Below are 18372 nucleotides of genomic sequence, written 5' to 3'. Positions count from 1 at the left end.
AAACACGTGTCCTGTCCATCAAAGGACATAGGCAGAAATGCTTCTGCTGTCTTTTCATAACAGCCCCAAACTGGAAACAGCCCAAGGGGCCATCAACAGGTGAATGGATAAACAAAATGTGGTATGTCCATACAATGAAATACGCCACAGTAATGAAAAAGAACAAACTCCTGCTTCATACACATGGCCGAAGCTTGGAGACATGAGGCTGAATGAAAGATGCCAAACACAAAGGCAGACGTAATTTATGATTCCAATTACAGGAAATTCAAAAACAGGCAAGCTGATAGCAGATGATCACGGTCAGATGAGTGAGCACCTTGGGGGTACTGACTGGGAAAGGGCATGAGCCTGCAGCAGGTGAGAAAGGATCTTGTTTGGTGGTTACAGGGTCCTTACATATGCAAAAATTCATCAAGCTGTACACTTAAAATTTGAACACTTTACTCTATATACATTATGTTTTAACAGCAAGAAAACATTTAAAAGCTAAAAAGCTAAAAAGCAAAAAAGCCAGCACACAGTCCCATTAAATGCACACTGCACCAAGGCAAGTAGATAACTTGAGGCCAGGAGTCTGAGACCAGCCTGGGCAACATAGTGAAATCCCCGTCTCTCCAAAAAATAAAAAAGTTAGCCGGGCATGATGGTGGTGGGCACCTGCAGTCCCAGCTACTCAGTAGGCTAAGATGGGAAGATCGCTTGAGCCCAGGATGTTGAGGCTACAGGGAGCCGTGATTGCACCACTGCACTCCAGCTTGGATAACAGAGCGAGACTCTGTCTCAAAAAAAAAAAAAAAAAAAATAGATGCAGACTGCTGAGGGTGGGGGTGGGGAGTGGGTGCCCAGGATGCTACCAGAGCTCAGGTCCTGTTTCCTGGCCCTGGGGACAGGGCATTAAATGGCTACTGATACAAGATATAAGAAGGACAAGAAGGGAGCTGGGCGGCAAATGTATCCTGACTCTGGAGCAGTAAAGGAGGGAATCCTGCCTGATCCTAGCTCTAATTCACCCAGACCTTAGCCCTACTTCAGACAACCACTAACTCTAACCTGGTCCTAAATCCCACCCCTGCTAGCATTCCTAAAACTGCAGCCCCAGCCTCCTCTGGCCGCCTTCCCTCAGGCGGAGCTCCACATTGCCTCAGGGCAATCCTTTCCTGGCTCCTCCCTATCTCCTGGAGAAACAACCAGGCTGATGGGCCTGGCCTCCAGGGGTTGGCCCACCACCCTGTACTGCTTTTCTCTTGCAGCTCATGCACTGTGCTCTTCAACCACGTTGAGCATCTCCCCTGCTTGGGGGTTCTGCTTGACAGACAGCAGACTGTGCAGGTTCCACACTCCCAGCTAGCTGGGCATCCCTCTCCCACCCACAGATTAGGCCAGGCTCAGATCCCACTGCCAGCCCAGCAAGTCCACACTCGTCCTTAGCCTCTGCTATGGGCTGAGTTGCGTCTCCCAAAATTCATACACTGAAGTCCTAATTCCTGGTACCTCAGAAAGTAATTGTATTTGGAGATAGGGTCTTTAAAGACATAATTAAGGTAAAATAAGGTCATTAGGGTGGACTCACTGAAATCTGACTGGCATCCTTTTAAGAAGAGGGGGCCGGGAACAGTGGCTCATGCTTGTAATCCCAGCACTTTGGGAGGCCGAGGTGGGCAGATCACCAGTTCAGGAGTTCGAGACCAGCCTGACCAACATGGTGAAATCCTATCTCTACTAAAAATACGAAAATTAGCCGGGTGTGGTAGTGTGCACCTGTAATCCCAGCTACTCAGGAGGCTGAGGTAGGAGAATCGCTTGAGCCCGGGAGGCGGAGGTGGCAGGTGGCAGTTAGCCGAGATCGCACCACTGCACTACAGCCTGAGTGGCAAAGCAAGACTCCGTCTCAAAAAAAAAAAAAAAAAGAATAGAAAAAAGAAGAAGAAGAAGAAGAGGGAATTAGGTCACAGATGGGAACAGAGGGAAGACCACATGAAGACCCAGGAGAAGACCAGCTGACCACAAGCCAAGAAGAGAGGCCTTGGAAGAGGCCAACCCTGCTGACATCCTCTCCTCTTCTCTAACTTACAGCCTCCATAATTGTGAGAATGAATTTCTCTTATTTCAGTCACCTAGTCTGTGGTACTTTGCTGTGGAAGCCCTAGCAAACTAAGACAGCCTCTCACAGCCCCTGCTCCTGCTGTCCCATCCCTGAGCCCCCAGCTGTGACCGTCTGTGTCCAGGTTCCTTCCCCACAAGACCAAGGCAACAGGCCTGGTCTGACTTATCACTGGGTCCCCAGCATCACAAGCCCAGAACGGGTTGTAACTGTTTGCTGAATGTCCCTCTCTGCAGCAGTCTCTGTCTCCTACTACTCCCCATCCCTGTCCTACTGTCTCCCTGCTATTTATTTTATTGTATTTATTTTTTAAGACAAGAGTCTTGCTCTGTCAGCCAGGCTGGAACGCAGTGGCACAATTACGGCTCACTGCAGCCTCGACCTACTGGGGTCAAGCTATCCTCCTGCCCCAGCCTCCTGAGTAGCTGGGACCACAGGTGTGCACCACCACATCCAGTTAATTAAAAAAAAATTTTTTTTTGTTTTTTGTAGAGATGGGTCTCTATGTTGTCCAGGCTGGTCTCAGACTCCTGGGCTCAAATGATCTTCCTGCCATGTCCTCCCAAAGTGCTGGGATTACAGGTGTGAGGCACCAAGCCGCACTCTGCCATTTAAAACATTTCCTGAGGCCTTGGCATGGGCTGTTCCCTCTGCCTGGAACAGTGTTCCCCAATCTGTCTACATGGTGACCCCCAACTCATCCTTCAGAACCCAGCATAAGCTCTGTTTTCTTTTCTTTCTTTTTTTTCTTTTCTTTTTTTTTTTTTTTTTTTGAGATAGAGTCTCACTGTGCTGCCCAGGCTGAAGTGCAGTGGTGCGATCTCGGCTCACTGCAAGCTCCGGAGGTCTCCCGGGTTCAAGCAGTTCCCTGCCTCAGCCTCCCAAGTAGCTGGGATTACAGGTGTGTGCCACCACGACCAGCTAGAGAAGTAGAGAAGGGGTTTCACTGTGTTAGCCAGGATGTTCTCAATCTCCTGACCTCATGATCCGCCCGCCTCAGCCTCCCAAAGTGCTGGGATTACAGGCGTGAGCCACTGCGCCCGGCCATAAGCTGTTTTCTATGAAACAACCACCTTGATGCCTCCAGCTCCCAGCCAGGTCTCTCTCCAGCTCCCCCTACCCTAGCACCTCCCCTTGTCACTGTCTTAGATGCTGACTGTAGCTAGCCGGGCCCCAGTATGTCTCCCCTATCAGACCGGGAATTTTTCAAGGGCAGGTCTGATCTCAGCTTCTTAAACACTGCCCAGCAGAAGACATGTGGATCAGTGGCCCCAAGGTCCTGATCTCCCTCCCCCAGGCCTTTGCCTCTGCTCCTCTCCCACTTGGTTGACCCTTTCCTTCTCTACTGGCAAACTCTTGCTCCTCTTGAAGGTCCAGCTCACATGTCACCTCCTCTGTGAAGTACTCCCTGATTCCCCAGATGGTCAGTGTCTGTCTCCTCTGGGCTTCACTGCCCCTGTACTGTTCTCCATCACATCCTGATCATCCCGGGCAGAGACCTCCACCCCAACTGTCGGCTCCATAGAAGCCCAGGCTGGAGTCATTGCTGCACAGGCCTAGGAGTATGTCTTTGGAATGAATGAATGAATTAAAGAATCCCCTAACTGACCAGGGCCCAATCCTGTCTAAAACAAACCCCTATTGCTACTGTCACCCAACATCCCCAAGAAATCTTAACTTAAATCTTTAAGGTAAGGTTTCCTCTGCAGGGACAGTGGCTGGAAAGACAAGAATGGTTTGAGGGAAAATTTTTCACCATTCTGTTACCCTTATTCTCCCCAAATTCTTCCAACCACTCCTACATATCCCTGCATACCCCCTGCCCTACACTTGGTTGGGCCACAACAAAATGACCAACTGCTACCCTTTGTCCTTTCTCTTTCCACCTCCCCTATCAGAGCTCAATCTGAGAGAAGGGTCAGATTATTTCCACCAGAAATGAACAGGGAGCTCCATTTCCACCGTGGACTAAAAGCCAAATGATGCCTTAACAGGGACTCCAGGGCACCAGCAACCATGGACTTGGAGGGTCCGTCAAATGGCTCAGCTTTAGCCTCAGCCCAGGCAGAGAAGCCCATTGCCTGTCACTCAACTCTACAGAAATATTGATGCCTGTTCCCACCCTAGACTCTCTGATTTCAGTGGTACAGGGTGTGACTTGGGCATCCAGATATTTAAAAGTCCCTCCAGGTGATTCTTTTTTTAGATAGAGTCTCACTGTTGCCCAGGCTGGAGTGCAACGGTATGATCTCGGCTCACTGCAACCTCTGCCTCCTGGGTTCAAGCGATTCTCTTGCCTCAGCCTCCTGAGTAGCTGCAATTACAGGCATGCACCACCATGCCTGGCTAATTTTTGTATTTTTAGTAGAGACAGAGTTTCGCCATGTTGGGCAGGCTGGTCTCAAACTCCTGACCTCAAGTGATCCGCCCACCTCGGCCTCCCAAACTGCTGGGATTACAGGCATAAGCCCCCTCCAGGTGATTCTAATGTGCTCCATCCCCTGGCACCTTCAGAAGCTCCTCTCAAAGCCTCATTCACACATAAAAAATTGGTTGGTTATGTATGGCCATTTCCACCCCTCATCATAGGTAATGTGTAATATTTTAAGGGAACTGGAAGAGAAAAAGCAATGCATAGCCCTACTAGGTCCCTTGGAGCCATGTTGCCCCTTGAATCCCACCTTCCTCAGGTCAGAGCCCCCCACCCTCCACAACTAGGGCTGCCCAGCCCTGAGCTCACACTCGCTTGCCCGACTGCCCCAGGCCTAGGACTCTGGGTCCTCTCCGCCCTCCCACTCCTCCCTCCCCGGACTTTCACTTCTCCTCTGCATTTCCCCCCGCCAGTTTTAGCAGACTTAGACCAGCTTCTCGTTAGCACTTACCGAAAATGGGGCTAAATATAGAGGACCCAAGGACTGCCCCTCACCCCTCCTGGCCCCACTTGTCCTGTCCCCTGGGTCCCCTGCCTCCGCAGCCTGCTTCAATTAAGGGTACGGCCTGGGAGCCCCTGTGGGCAGGTTGGTGCTGCCGGGAACCTCTGTGGGCCCAGCTGGCCGAGTCCCCGTCCTCCCCAGAAGCAGCACCTCACCCCTCCCCACCCCACAGCTGTCCCTGGGTGGCCTCAAGGGAGTGAACATTTCTGAGCTGTCAGGAGGGAGGGATGGAGATACGGGCAGCAGACACAACAAGAGAGGTGGCCCCACAGCTGCGCTGACAACAGGCAAGAGCTGCCAACAGTACACACCCCATGGCCACAGCCAGACAAGGCCCTGGCCAACACACTACAAGAAACTGATGTGCACAGATTCCAGACAGGAATGTGAACAGGTCTGCAGATACGACACATGCCCATATATGATGCCACGGGCATATATGCAAAACACACACCCAGATGTGTGTACACACATGCACTTACACACACTGTCACACTGAGTGACACACAGCCAGCCAGACACACACAAGAAGTACACAAAACTCACACACCCAGAGTCGAATACAGACAGACACACAGACACCCCCCCTACATACTATACCCAGTCACTCATAGACTCAGACATGTGTACGCACACATGTACTTACACACATGTACTTACACACGTTCTCACACCAAGTCACACCAGTCCAGCCAGAGGTACACACCCAGACATGCACATGTTCACACAGAGTCACACACACGCATACACACAAGTGCACACACATACACCCAGAGTCACCTCATCCTGGAAGATGGCCAGGGCTGACCTCTGAACCCAGTTCACAGGTGTGGAGTCTGAGAACAGGCAGGGTGAATGATCTGCCCACAGTCACACAGTGTATTAATTCATGTCCAGGCAGGGAAAATCCACCCCAGTCTTCCCAGGCAGGGCTGTTCTGTGAGAAATCCCAAGTAAAGAGTTTAGCCTACTGCTCAGCACCTCTGAGGTCCCCATTTAACCCCAGAGAGGAATGAGTCAGTGGGAGCAGACACCCAGGATCTCTGTGTCTACACGGTATGGACACACATACATACACACAGTTGCATACACAGTCACCTCAACAAATAAACACATGTCACCCTGCAAACAGTCTTCTTTTCATCCCACCCCCCTCCTCACCGCCTTTGCTTGCTCATACCCACTCATCCTTCATATCCCTGCTCAGACACCCTCTTCCTCCAGGAAGCTCTCCTTGATACTCCACCAACTAAATCACATGTTTTCAGGGCTCCTACAATCCCCTAATACCTCCCTGTCCTGGCCCAATCCCTCTACCTATGTTCCCCTATCCTGGCCCTGACCCCTCTGTGTGGGCCTCCCCCATACCAGCCCCAACCCCTCTACTGACATCCCCCCATCCCAGCCCTGATCCCTCTGCCTGAGCTTCCCCCACCCCAGTCCTGACCCCTCTACCTGGGCCTCCCCGACCCCAGCACCGACCCCTCTGCCTGGGCCTCCCTCAAACCAGCCCCAACCCCTCTTTGTCCCCCCACCCCAGCCCTGACCCTTCTGCCTGAGCCTCCCCCACCCCAGCCCTGACCCCTCTGTCTGGACCTCCCCCATCCCAGCCCTGACCTGTCTGTGTTGTCATTGGTGACAGGTCTGTCTTCTCCAATAAACTGGGAGCTCCAGGCGAACAGACCTGAGCTACCCTTTCCACTGTATTTCCAACACCCAAGACAGAACTGCTCAATAGATACATGTTGGTGGAGGACACGGGGATGCCCACACACAATGGCACATATAGGACAGCACATACCACCAAACCAAGACTCACGCCCATGGTCATGCCTACACAGCCACAAATGAAACAGGCATGTAGGGCTGAGTGCTTGCCATGTTCCAGGCACTGTGCTAAGCATGCTACATGTATTATCTCATTTAAGACTCCCATCAACACTGCTGAGTAACAGCCATCACCACCTTGTACCGTGCCTGGCGCGCAATATTCACTCAGTCAACTGACATTTGGTGGAGAAGGCATTTAATAAGCACACAAACAAACACATAATGAAATTCCCAACAGTGATAAGTGCTGTGAAGAAAAGATAAAGCAGGGTGAGGGAACTGAGAGTGACAGGATCAGTGCCAATTTAGATGGGGAGGTCAGGGAAGGCTGCCCTGAGGAGGTGACGTCTGAGGTGAATGAGGTGAAGAAGTGAGCCAGGCGATCATCACCCCACAATGCCACACACAACAGCCCCCCACACTCACAAGCACAGAGCAGTCCCACTCAGAGCACTCAGAACTACTGCACACACACATGCACACACACACCCGTACCAGATGTGCACACACACACTCAAAAGGGAATGACATCCCCCAAGTCCAGCAACTTGGCATTCCAATCCCTTTGCAGCCCTTATCCAAGGATCACCCATGTCACCCACCCCACTGGTTCTCCACATGAGGGCCCGCTACCAACACCCAGCTCCCTCCCTCCTGTCCCCAGACCCTTCCGAACAGGGCAACAGAGAAGAAAAGAGGTTGGAAGTTCCAGTGCCTGATGTGGAACGGGAGGGCAAAGAGGAGCTGTGGGGGTTGGAGGAGACCCGGCATGGGAGAGAGGGAGTTGCTAGAGTACAGAGAAGGACAATGGAGACAGCTGAGGAGGAGGGGCAGGGAGGGCCCGCAGAGCAAACCTAAATGTGCTGCCTGTCCTCTGAGCAGTGGCGCAGGCACCAGCCCCCTTACCTGGAGCCCCCATGCTGGAGTGAACCATGCTGCCCGCCCCGCCAGGGCTGGGGGAACAACTGTGTCATCTCCCCACCCTCTCTGGGGGCCGAGCCCTCCCTGCCGGAAGTCACTCAGGGAGGAAACCACAGGGCCGGTCCGCCCCCTTCGGAAGGGAAAATACCCTGGCCCACAGACCCGCCCCGGCAGCCTGGCCCACCCCAAATCATGTGTGTGTGTTGGGGGGTGGGGGCTAGTGGGGCAGAGGATAAGCAGGCTAGAAGAGCCGACTCCTACAGCTGCGATCCGGGAGGTGCCTGAAACTGTTGCCCCCGGCTTCTATCGCCCCCATGGAGGCAAACAAATCTGGGACAGGGAATGGGTCTGGGAGAGAAGGTGGGTCCACAATAGTAACAACATTAGAACACTAGCCAGCAGCTCACTGGAGACAGGGCTTTGCCGATGCCTGACCCTGTGCCTCACTTTTGACAGGTGCTATCTCCAATGAGGTGGTCACTGTTATTTGCTCCATTTTACAGATGAAAAGACTGAGGATCAGAGAGGTGAGCAGTAGCTTTCCCAAGGGCCCAGAGCCAAGAAGCGTTGAAGCTTAAAAACACGCCACGGCAGGGAAGATCAAGCAAGCCCTGCGCCTATCTGCAGGTGAGCTGTTGGGTGTCACCATTGGGAGGAAGTGGTGCCCGTGGGCAGTGGTAGTGGGAACGGTGGATAGGGGACTTGGCCTGGAGCTACAATAAATCGCCGGCCAAATGCGGGCTCCCGAGGCGGCTCCGGTGGAGGGGAGCACCAGGTCCCCGGGCTGCCAGCTGGCTCTTCGCGCTGCGGTGCTCCCAGGTCAGCGCTTCCCTCCGAGCCCGCCAGAGGGCGGCAGCGCCCAGCCAATGGCCCGGAGGGCGGGGCCGGCTGCGGAGGAGGGAACCCCTCCCTCCACTCCCCTCCCCAACACCCCCCCAACACCCCCGCGCGCACACCTGCGAGGGTCACACAAAGGCGCAGGACTCCCAGCGCACCGCAGCTCAGACAAAGGCGCGCCCGAGTCCGCTGCCCTCATCCTCCTCTTGGTCCTGAGGTCTGAGGCTGTGGGGCTGCCTGGCGTCTCCAGACACCCCACCTGCCCGCCTGGGCTCCGCAAGACATGCTGCGCCCCGTGGCTGGGGGAGCCCCTAAACCACAGGTGCACGCACAGACGCCTAGACTCACCCACCCACACACAAATATTTCTACAGATGGAGCACAGCACTTCACACACACACACGTACACACACAGACGTGCATGAACACATCTATGTGCACAGGCCCTAACACCAGCCCTCCCTGCTGACGATGGTCACTCCCATATACTGATACCCGCTCTACTCCCTCACATGGACCCATGGGCACAAGGGCACTTCTACACATATATGCCCAGGCATGCATCCTGGCCACTCGCACCCACTCACACACAGGCACACTCGGAAAGGGCATACTACAGGCAGAACTACAGGAGTGCCCTCTCCTGACTGCACACGTGCCCTGTGCACCCAGACACGCCCAGGCAGGCAGGTGGGCACAACAGGAAGGACTGGCAGTTCTCATATATGCACACGAGAGGGGACTGTTTCCAGGCAGCTACACTCCACAACATCCCGTATTGTAAAGGCCATTTCACAAAGGAGATCCACAGACCACACAGAAACTGGCCACAGGATTTCTATATATGAGGGTCTTCCCGACAGCAGCCTAATGGCGGTGGGTACTGGAGCCTTGTCTCAAAGCGACATTTACGCAGTAAGCTTTGTTTTCAGTTAGGATTTGTTTTGGGGGGCTTAGAAATGGGGCTATAGGACATTGTGGGGGGGGGCGGGCAAAACCTCACCAGCCACCCCTATGCTCCACCCTGGACAGATTCAACATCATCCATGTCAGGAGCACGGTTTTGGACGTGACCCCATTCCAGCCCCCTAGAGCCGTCAGAGAAGGACCACCCACTTCCAGTACGGCCAGGTCTGCAGTTCAGTCCTGGAGCCGGGGAAGGCTGTATACGGTCCCTGAAAGATGAAACAACCCCATACCTCTCGCCTCCTATGCTGGCTCCATTCTCAGTGCCTCAGACCAGAGCTGGGCCTGGTGAGGGCATCCTGAAGGAGGATGGGCCTGCCTGAGAGAGGATAGAGGGACAGAGTTTGGAACACACTGGGTGGGTATAACCTGGCAGCTGGAACAGGGAGACTCAGGCAGGGGGAGATGGTGGCCTCGTTGCCACAGAAGAGTCCTCAAGCCATGCTGAGCGAGGCAGGTAGGGCATGGGAGCTGGGAAGCAGTGGGGGCCACTTGAGGTGCAGGGAGCTAGGAGGGAGGCAGCACAGGGGAGGCCAGGCTGGGCTCAGGGCTGAGCGGTAATTAAAGGAGACGTAGGGGGCTCCCCAGGGCCAGCGGGGCTGGTAACTGACACGCGGGCCCCATTGCTCCGCTCATATTTCTCGCTGGATCGATACGTTTGACTCCCGACAAGACAATAATCGCTTGTACGCGGCCGGCGAGTCGATCAAATACATTATTAGAGCGAGGTCCCCCGGGGGCCCGGCGGGGAGTGGTGGGGGGGAGCAGCCAGCCCACCGGGGACAGCAGAGTGAGATTCTTCACCCCTCAGGGCCCCCCAGCCATGGCCTCTTCCTCTTGGCCACCCCTGGGGATCCTCTCTGTGGCTCAGTTCCCCAGCCTCTCTCTAAATGCCTGATGCTTTGGCGATCTCTCTACTCAGCCCCCAGCATCATCCTTGCTCTGTGAGGGGACCCAAGGGTTCTTTTCCCATAGGCACTGCCCTCATCTGTAAGGCTATAGCATGTGGGAGCTCAGAGAGGCTCCTCAGACCCCTAGCTTGTCAGGAGACAGAGAGACCAAGCCTGAGGCCACACTCCGAGTCCATGGCTGGGCCAAGAGATGAACTTGGGCCCAAGACTCAATGACACCCACCTCCCTCTGCCCAGTCTCCTTGCTGCATCTAAGCACACAGGGCTTCAGCAGCACCCAGGCCAGGGGCAACCTCTGGGGGTTAGGGAAAGCTAACTTAGAGACCCAAACAAGCAGGAAAACAGGATGACAGGGGTGGCAGACAAACACATACACAAAGAGATGTGTGTCTGCTCCTGCTGCAGGGCCATTTGGTCCCCCAGTGGGCCTCAGATACCCTCAAACCATGCCCAGCTTCAGCTCTGGCCCACCCTAGACACTGCTTGCCACTCTTGCCCACTTTCCTGGCTTCTGGACTCAAGCCTATTTCCCTTTTTTTAAAAAATTAAATTAAGCTTTAGCTTTATTTTTAAAGTCCAGGCTCTTTTTTCTCTCTTTTTCTTTTTTTTTTTTTTTTTTTTTGAGACAGAGTCTCACTCTGTTGCCCAGGCTAGAGTGCAATGGCACGATCCCAGATCACTGCAACCTCCACCTCCTGGGTTCAAGCAAGTCTCATGCCTCCTCAGCCTCCCGAGTAGCCGGGATTACATGTGCGCACCACTAGGCCAAGCTAATTTTTGTATTTTTAGGAGAGATGGGGTTTTACCACATTGGCCAAACTGGTCTCAAACTCCTGAGATCATGTGATCCACCCACCTCGGCCTCCCAAAGTGGTGGGATTACAGACATGAGCCACCATGCCCAGCCTCAAGCCTATTTTCTGTTTACACACCTGCTTTGCCCTCTAGACCCGAAGAGCCCCTTTGCTTCTCCGGCAGCCCTAACTCAAAGTCAAGTTCTGTTTAGGAATATCCAGCATTCCGAGACTTAAAATATATCTTCCTCTTTGTCTTCATTAGGAGCAGCAGCCACCACAGCATTGCTGTCTATCCTTTCCCTTTTTTTTTGTTTTTTTAGACTGTCTGGCTCTGTCACCCAGGCTGGGGCTGGAGTGCAGTGGCACAATCTCGGCTCACTGCAACCTCTGCCTCCCAGGCTCATGCCATCCTCCCACCTCAGCCTCCCAGATAGCTGGGACCACAGGCGTGCACCACCACAGCCAGCTAATTTTATACTTTTAGTAGAGACATGGTTTTGCCATGTTGCCCAGGCTGGTCTCGGAACTCCTGGGTTCAAAGCCATCCACCCGCCTCAGCCTCCCAAAGTGCCAAGATTATAGTTGTGAGCCACTGCATCCAGCCTACTCTGTGCTATTTGAACCAATACATTACTTTTAAGTCTTTATGACAGTCTGAGGAGGTAAGGTCTGCTATCATCCTCATTTTACTAACAAATTGAGCCTCAGAAAGGTGAAGTCTCCTGCCCCAAATCACACAGCGTGAGTGGTGGAGTCAGGATTTAAGCCCAGGTCTGTTTCCCCAACAGCTTGATCACTTTGTACTGAGCCATGGAGCTCCTTCTTGGAGGCGTGAAATGCTCCCCATCCTTCAGGAGACAACCGTAACAGTCAGCCACTCCTTGTCCAGTCAGCAATGCTGGAATACCTCTGCAGCTCACAGCCCAATGCCCACAGCCTTCAAGTCAGTTTCTTGATATTCGGTAATCCTGATCCCATCAGCTCCTGGCTGAAGGTGGGCCAACCCTTCCCCATTTCCTTCAGTTCAAACATTTCCTCATATCCCTCAGTGCCAAGCCCCGTGCCAGGAGCTGAGGACCCAGAGGTGAGCTAGATCTAAAATCTGACCTCAAGGAGCTAACAGTCTGAGAGGAAGACTGGAGTGGATAAAAATACCTTGGTAATTTATCACTCAATAAGTATCCAATAAATGCTATTATGTGCTAAGCCATTGCTAAGCTCAGAGAATACAGTGGTTAAAAGCACCCCATAGAGCTTATAGACTTTGGGGGATAAACAATTTTTAAAAGTTATCAACTAGCCTGGCGTGGTGGCATATCCCTGTAGTCCCAGCTCCTGTGGAGGGTAAAGCAAGAGGATCACTTGAGCCCAGGAGTTCAAGGCTGCAATGAGCTATGACGGCGCCACTGCACTCCACCCTGGGTGACAGAGCAAGACCCAATCTCTAAAATAAATAAATAAACAAATCAAATAAAAAATAAAAAGCCATCAAATAAATATGTAATTCTAAGTTAGGAAAAGTGATTTCAAGAATAGGTAGAGAAGGGCCTGGGCATGGTGGCTCACACCTGTAATCCTGGCGCTTTGAGAGGCTGAGGTGGAAGAGTTGCTTGACACCAAGGGTTTCAGACCAGTCTGGACAACATATCGAGACCCCATCTCTACAAAAAAAAAATTGTTTTAACTTAGCTGGGTGTGGTGGTATGCATCTGTAGTCCCAGCTATTCGAGAGGCTGAGGTGGGAAGATTGTTTGAGGTCAAGGCTGCAGTGAGCTACGATCATGCCACTGCACTCCAGCCTGGGTGACAGAGAGAGACCCTGACTCTTAAAAAAAAAGTAGAAGGAGGATACCTGATGTAAACAAAGGGTGGCATGTTGCAGAAAACTGTCCCAAGGAAGTGACATTTACATAGCAATTGGACACAGCATTCTTGAGGCAAAGAATGTGAAGGAAGACACTCCAGGCAATGGGAACAGAGGAGGCGATGGCCCCATGGCAGTAAACAGGGTGGCAATTCCAAGACCAGAAAGGAGGCCTATAGAGCTGGAGCAGAGTGAACAAAGAAGAGAAGATAGGAGATGAGGTGTGAGGTGGTGAGGTGGCCAGGGCCAGACCACACAGGGCCTTGAAGGCCAAGGTAAGAATTTGCGACTTCAAGAACAGTGGGACACCTGAGAAGGTTTCAAGCAGGGGAGTGGCGTGGTTCTGTGAACACTTTTGTGACAATCCTGGCTGCTTTGGAGGCCGCAGTGAAGAACCAGAGGATGGGGTGTGGGGGTCAGTGTGAGGAAGCTGATGAGTTCCACATCACCATTCGGTGATGGTGACAAGAAGCAAGAATTGGTGATTGGCTGAATGTGGGGCATGGGAGTCACAGAGAAGTCAAGAATGAGGTCCAGGTACGTTAAAGTATCTTTCCTGCCACAGAAGATTGGGGCAAGTGAAAGAGCTTAAGCTCAGGTAAGAAAGATCAGGGTAGGACCTGAGGTCCTGAAGGATGAAAGGAAGGGCAGGAGGTGGGAAGCAGCATTCAAGGGGGTTGCCAAGGTTGAATACCCCAAGGTGGGGACAAACTTTGTCAGTGGCCAGTTGAGCCATCAGTCCATCTCACCTATTCTTGTTTCTTTCAAGCTATAGAAAGTTAGAGCTGGGGCTGGGCACGGTGGCTCATGCTTTTAATCCCAGCACTTTGGGAGGCTGAGGTGGGTGGATCACTTGAGGTCAGGAGTTTGAGATCAGCCTGGTCAACATGGTGAAATCCTATCTCTACTAAAACTACAAAATTTGGCTTTCCCAAATTTGTCCTCAAGTTGCTTTGAGGTTGGATTTGAAGTTGCAGGTGGAAGGCTTCTGTGCAGAAGCATTCTGTGTAAGGAAGTTCTACTGGGGACAAATGTGGGGACAGGCTGGTAGCATGGAATCTGGAAGCAGGATGACCAGTGGGGAGGCTGGGAAAGTGGTCCAAGGCGGGAGGGGAGAACGGAATCATGAGGATTAGGATGAGGATTAGGATGACATTCAAGCTGGAGTCTACAGGAACAGGATATGGGAAGTGGGTGCTGGGCTGGGGTGGCTGGGTGGATGCGGGGCCATCACTTTAAGACAGTGAGAAGGGAAGCAGAATGGGGACGACACTTGGGTCAGTTCCCGGGGGAAAGTCAGGAAGCAGCATCTTCCAAGAAGAAAGGTCTGTGGACCAGGAAGCCAGCAGATGCTTAACAAATTCACATGGACACAAACATTCCTCATCATATCTCCCCACCACAGCCAATTTTCCACATCCACCAGAATTCCCAGTTCTCCTCACGTAAGAAAAGAAGCACTGTGATGTGGCTCAAGGAAGATAAAAGAAGACTAACTGGCCAGGCGTGGTGGCTCACACCTGTAATCCCAGCACTTTGCGAGGTCAACGAGGGCGGATCATCTGAGGTCAGGTACTCAAGACCAGCCTGGCCAACATATAGTGAAACCCCATCTCTACTAAAAAATACAAAAATTAGCTGGGCATGGTGGCGCATCCCTGTAGTCCCAGCTACTTGGGAAACTGAGGCAGGAGAATCACTTGATCTCGGAAGGTGGAGGTTGCAGTGAGCCAAGATCACGCCACTCTACTCTAGCCTGGGCGACAGAGCAAGACTCTGTCTCTCAAAAACAAACAAACAAACAAACAAAAGAAGACCAACCAATCTCTGTTCTGAAATTCCCCCTCTAGTGACCTAGGGCCAGCCCCCTGAACTCCCTGGACTTCAGTTTCCCCAGATATATGTCTGAGATGGGCTGGAGAAGCACTCTAAGACTGCTTCCAGCTAAAACATTCTTTTATTCATTTTATTTATTTATTTATTTATTTATTGACTAACTGCAACCTCCACCTCCTGGGTTCAAGTGATTCTCTTGCCTCAGCCTTTCAAGCAGCTGGCACTACAACCATGCGCCACCATGTCCAGCTAATTTTTGTATTTTTAGGTGAGATAGGGTTTCACCATGTTGGCCAGGCTGATCTCAAACTCCTGACCTCAAGTGATCCACCCAACTCAGCCTCTCGAAGTGCTGGGATTAGAGGCATGAGCCATGGTGCTCGGCCCCAGATCTAACATTCTATATAGCTTGAAAGAAACAAGAACAGGTGAGATGGACTGATGGCTCAACCAGCCACTGCCAATAGGGAGGTAAAGCATGGCCAGCCTACTCTAAGGATGCCCTGGCTGGGTATACTCAGCAACCCTTTATTTCTCACTGTCATCTTATGAGGGAGAGACCATTACCATCCCCACTTTAAAGATGAAGAAGCTGAGGCCCACAGTCACACAATGAGGCTGGGGTGAACCCAGAGGCTTGCTGACCCCAAAGTTTGTGCTTCAGCTGCTGTGTTGAGCTCGCTGCTCCTCAACCTGGCTTGTGCGAGTCTCACTTAGACTGTAGATCCCCCAGGAACAGGGTCCCTTGGCATCCACTGCCATGTGCTCACCAGGGTCTCTGAATGACCTGTGGGAGCAGGCGCCTGGCCCTGGGTCTTCCTCATCGAGGCTCCACTCTTGGCCCAGGAGCCCCCAGACCCACAGGCTTTCCACAACCCATGTGCACACTTTCTGTTCTCTAGCTCCCACTCGCCTAGCACCAACTCTGCAGGCTCAGAGGCCGCTGCTGTCACCCCAGCACAGGGAGCTGTCCAAAGGCTGAAAAGCAAGAGCCCATGGCCTTGGTCCAGAGCCCTCCAGCCATGCTGCCCCCAGGACAAACCCAGTCCCCTTACTGTGGCCTCCAGGGCCCTACAGGACTTCCCCTCTGGCCACAGCAGTACCACACCCCAGACACACTGGAGGAAGCTAATTTTGTCCCCAACATGGGGCCTTCAACCTTGCCAGCCCCTGTGAACGCTGTTCCCCACCTCCTCCCCTTCCTCTCATCCCTCAAGACTCCGCTCAAACGCCAATCCTCAGAGAAACCCTCCCTAGTCATGCTCCGCTCCATTCCCAGTTTTATTTCCTTCAGAGCACTCTGAAATTCAATTGCCGCCTATTTGCTTTACTGTCTCTTTCACCCTCTAAAATGTAAGCTCTCTGAAGACAGGTGTCCTTTTCTGTCTTGTTCACTGTGGTATTCTTGGTGCTTTAACAGTGCCTGGCATATAGTTGATGCTTGAACCTTACTTGTTGAATGAATAAATCCTTCCAGGCACCCATGGTCCACAGAATAAAATCCAAGGCTGGCTCTCCAAACCCAAATGGATATGGTGCCTCTCAACCTCCTCAGCTATCTCACCCTCAGAGCTCACCTTTCTCCTCTGTTCAATAACTTGGGCTCCCTTATGTGTCCCATCCCTCATGCCTGCTTTGTCTGACACAAATTCTGTACACACCAGCCTCTGCTCAGATCTCCTCTCTCTGGAAGCCTTCCCTGACCTCAGTCTTGCCACAGCTCCAGGCAGCAACCCTGGGCTTTAGCACTAATGGTACTGCACTGAATCACCCCCAGTGAGGCTGTCCCTACAGAGTGTGAGCTCCTTGAGAACAGGGCTCAGTTTGACATGTTCTTGTAGACTCAGAGCCCAGCATTGGGCCTGCATTTAGCCAAGGCTCCAGGAATGTTTGTTGGGTAAGGACAACTGCCCTGCAGATGGTTAACCATCTATACAGGTGCACATAATGAATAGTTTGGGAGTCATTCAGACGAGGGTTTGGAATCTGGTTACGCCATTCACTTGCTGTGTGACTCTGGGCAACTGACTTCCCTCTCTAAGCCTCAGGCTCCTCATCTGTGAAATGGAGGCAGAAACATTGGCTGACGGGAACTTAATTCACTTTTTTTTTTTTTTTTTTTTTGAGACGGAGTCTTGCTCTTGTTGTCCAGGCTGGAGTGCAATGGCACGATCTTGGCTCACTGCAACCTCTGCCTCCTGGGTTCAAGCGATTCTCCTGCCTCAGCCTCCCGAGTAGCTGGGATTACAGGCATGCACCACCACGCCTGGCTAATTTTGTATTTTTAGTAGAGATGGGGTTTCTCCATGTTGGTCAGGCTGGTCTCGAACTCCCAACCTCAAGTGATCCGCCTGCCTTGGCCTCCCGAAGTGCTGGGATTACAGGCAAGAGCCACCATGCCTGGCCAGGAACTTAATTAATCTTAAATACTTGCCACCATGCCCTAAGAACAAACATGTTCACTAACTACATCATGATTTGAGGTTGAGAAAAATAAGAAACAGTCTAGATGCCACCAATAGGACAGTGGCTAAGTAAATTATAATACATTCATACTCAGGAATACTTTGCAGTTATGAAAGAGAATGAGACTGATCTATGGGTGCGGACATGAAAAGTTCTCCAAGACACGGTTGAGTGAAAAAGCAAGTTGCAGAACAATTTATCCAATTTGATATCATTGATGTAAAACACATACATCTATTTTTAAAAACTATATCTTTTCTATGGGTGCACAAGTATTAAGCCAATGCAGAAAAAATGGTCTGGAAGGTAATTAATTATAACCTCTTCTGTAATAAATTCAGTTTTTGCTTGTTTGTTTGTTTGTTTGTTTTGAGATGGAGTCTCACTCTGTCGCCCAGGCTGAAGCGTAGTGGCGTGATCTCAGCTCACTGCAACCTCTGCCTCCCAGGTTCAAGGGATTCTCCTGCCTCAGCCTCCCGAATAGCTGGGATTACAGGCGCATGCCACCACACCTGGCTAATTTTTTGTATTTTCAGTAGAGATGGGGTTTCACCGTGTTAGCCAGGATGGTCTCAATTTCCTGACCTCGTGATCCTCCTGCCTCAGCCTCCCAAAGTGCGGGGATTCCAGGTGTGAACCACCATGCCCGGCCATCACTTTAGTTTTTATAATGAGATTGTACTTGTTTTTTGGTGGGGGGGTTGGGGTTTGGGGGTTTTTTGTTTGTTTTTGTTTTTGAGACAGGGTCGTCTCACTTTGTCAACCAGGCTGGAGTGCAGTGGTGCAATCTCAGCTCACTGCAACCGCCACCTCCCAGCAAGCAATCCTCTCACCTCAGCCTCCTGAGTAGCTGGGACTACAGGCACATGCTACCACACCCGGCTAATTTTTGTACTTTTTGGTAGAG

The 18372-nt window shown here is 52.0% G+C and overlaps 1 protein-coding gene and 1 long non-coding RNA gene across 5 annotated transcripts in view; one reads left to right on the top strand and one right to left on the bottom strand.

The window, feature by feature from the left end:
- The window catches only part of POU2F2 (POU class 2 homeobox 2), a 42274-nt gene extending 34406 nt beyond the window's left edge, over positions 1-7868 (bottom strand). For all 4 annotated transcript variants that reach the window (XM_011982949.1, XM_011982958.1, XM_011982967.1 and 1 more), the window contains exon 1: positions 7774-7868. In XM_011982949.1, coding sequence (XP_011838339.1) covers positions 7774-7801 — 28 coding nt within the window. In that variant the 5' untranslated portion in view covers positions 7802-7868. The remainder of the gene's footprint in view (positions 1-7773) is intronic.
- Positions 7869-7944: 76 nt separating this feature from the next.
- Positions 7945-12502, top strand: LOC105541771. The gene is made up of 3 exons (XR_001006381.1): positions 7945-8148; positions 8292-8415; positions 12088-12502. It is a non-coding gene; the product is annotated as an uncharacterized LOC105541771 (long non-coding RNA).
- The last annotated feature ends 5870 nt before the right edge of the window (positions 12503-18372 follow it).

This window comes from Mandrillus leucophaeus, unplaced genomic scaffold (genome assembly GCF_000951045.1).
Source record: "Mandrillus leucophaeus isolate KB7577 unplaced genomic scaffold, Mleu.le_1.0 Scaffold106, whole genome shotgun sequence".
NCBI classification, from domain to species: Eukaryota; Metazoa; Chordata; class Mammalia; order Primates; family Cercopithecidae; genus Mandrillus; species Mandrillus leucophaeus.
The sequence above is the reverse complement of the archived record's forward strand: the minus strand, read 5'-3'. Positions and strand labels throughout refer to the sequence as shown.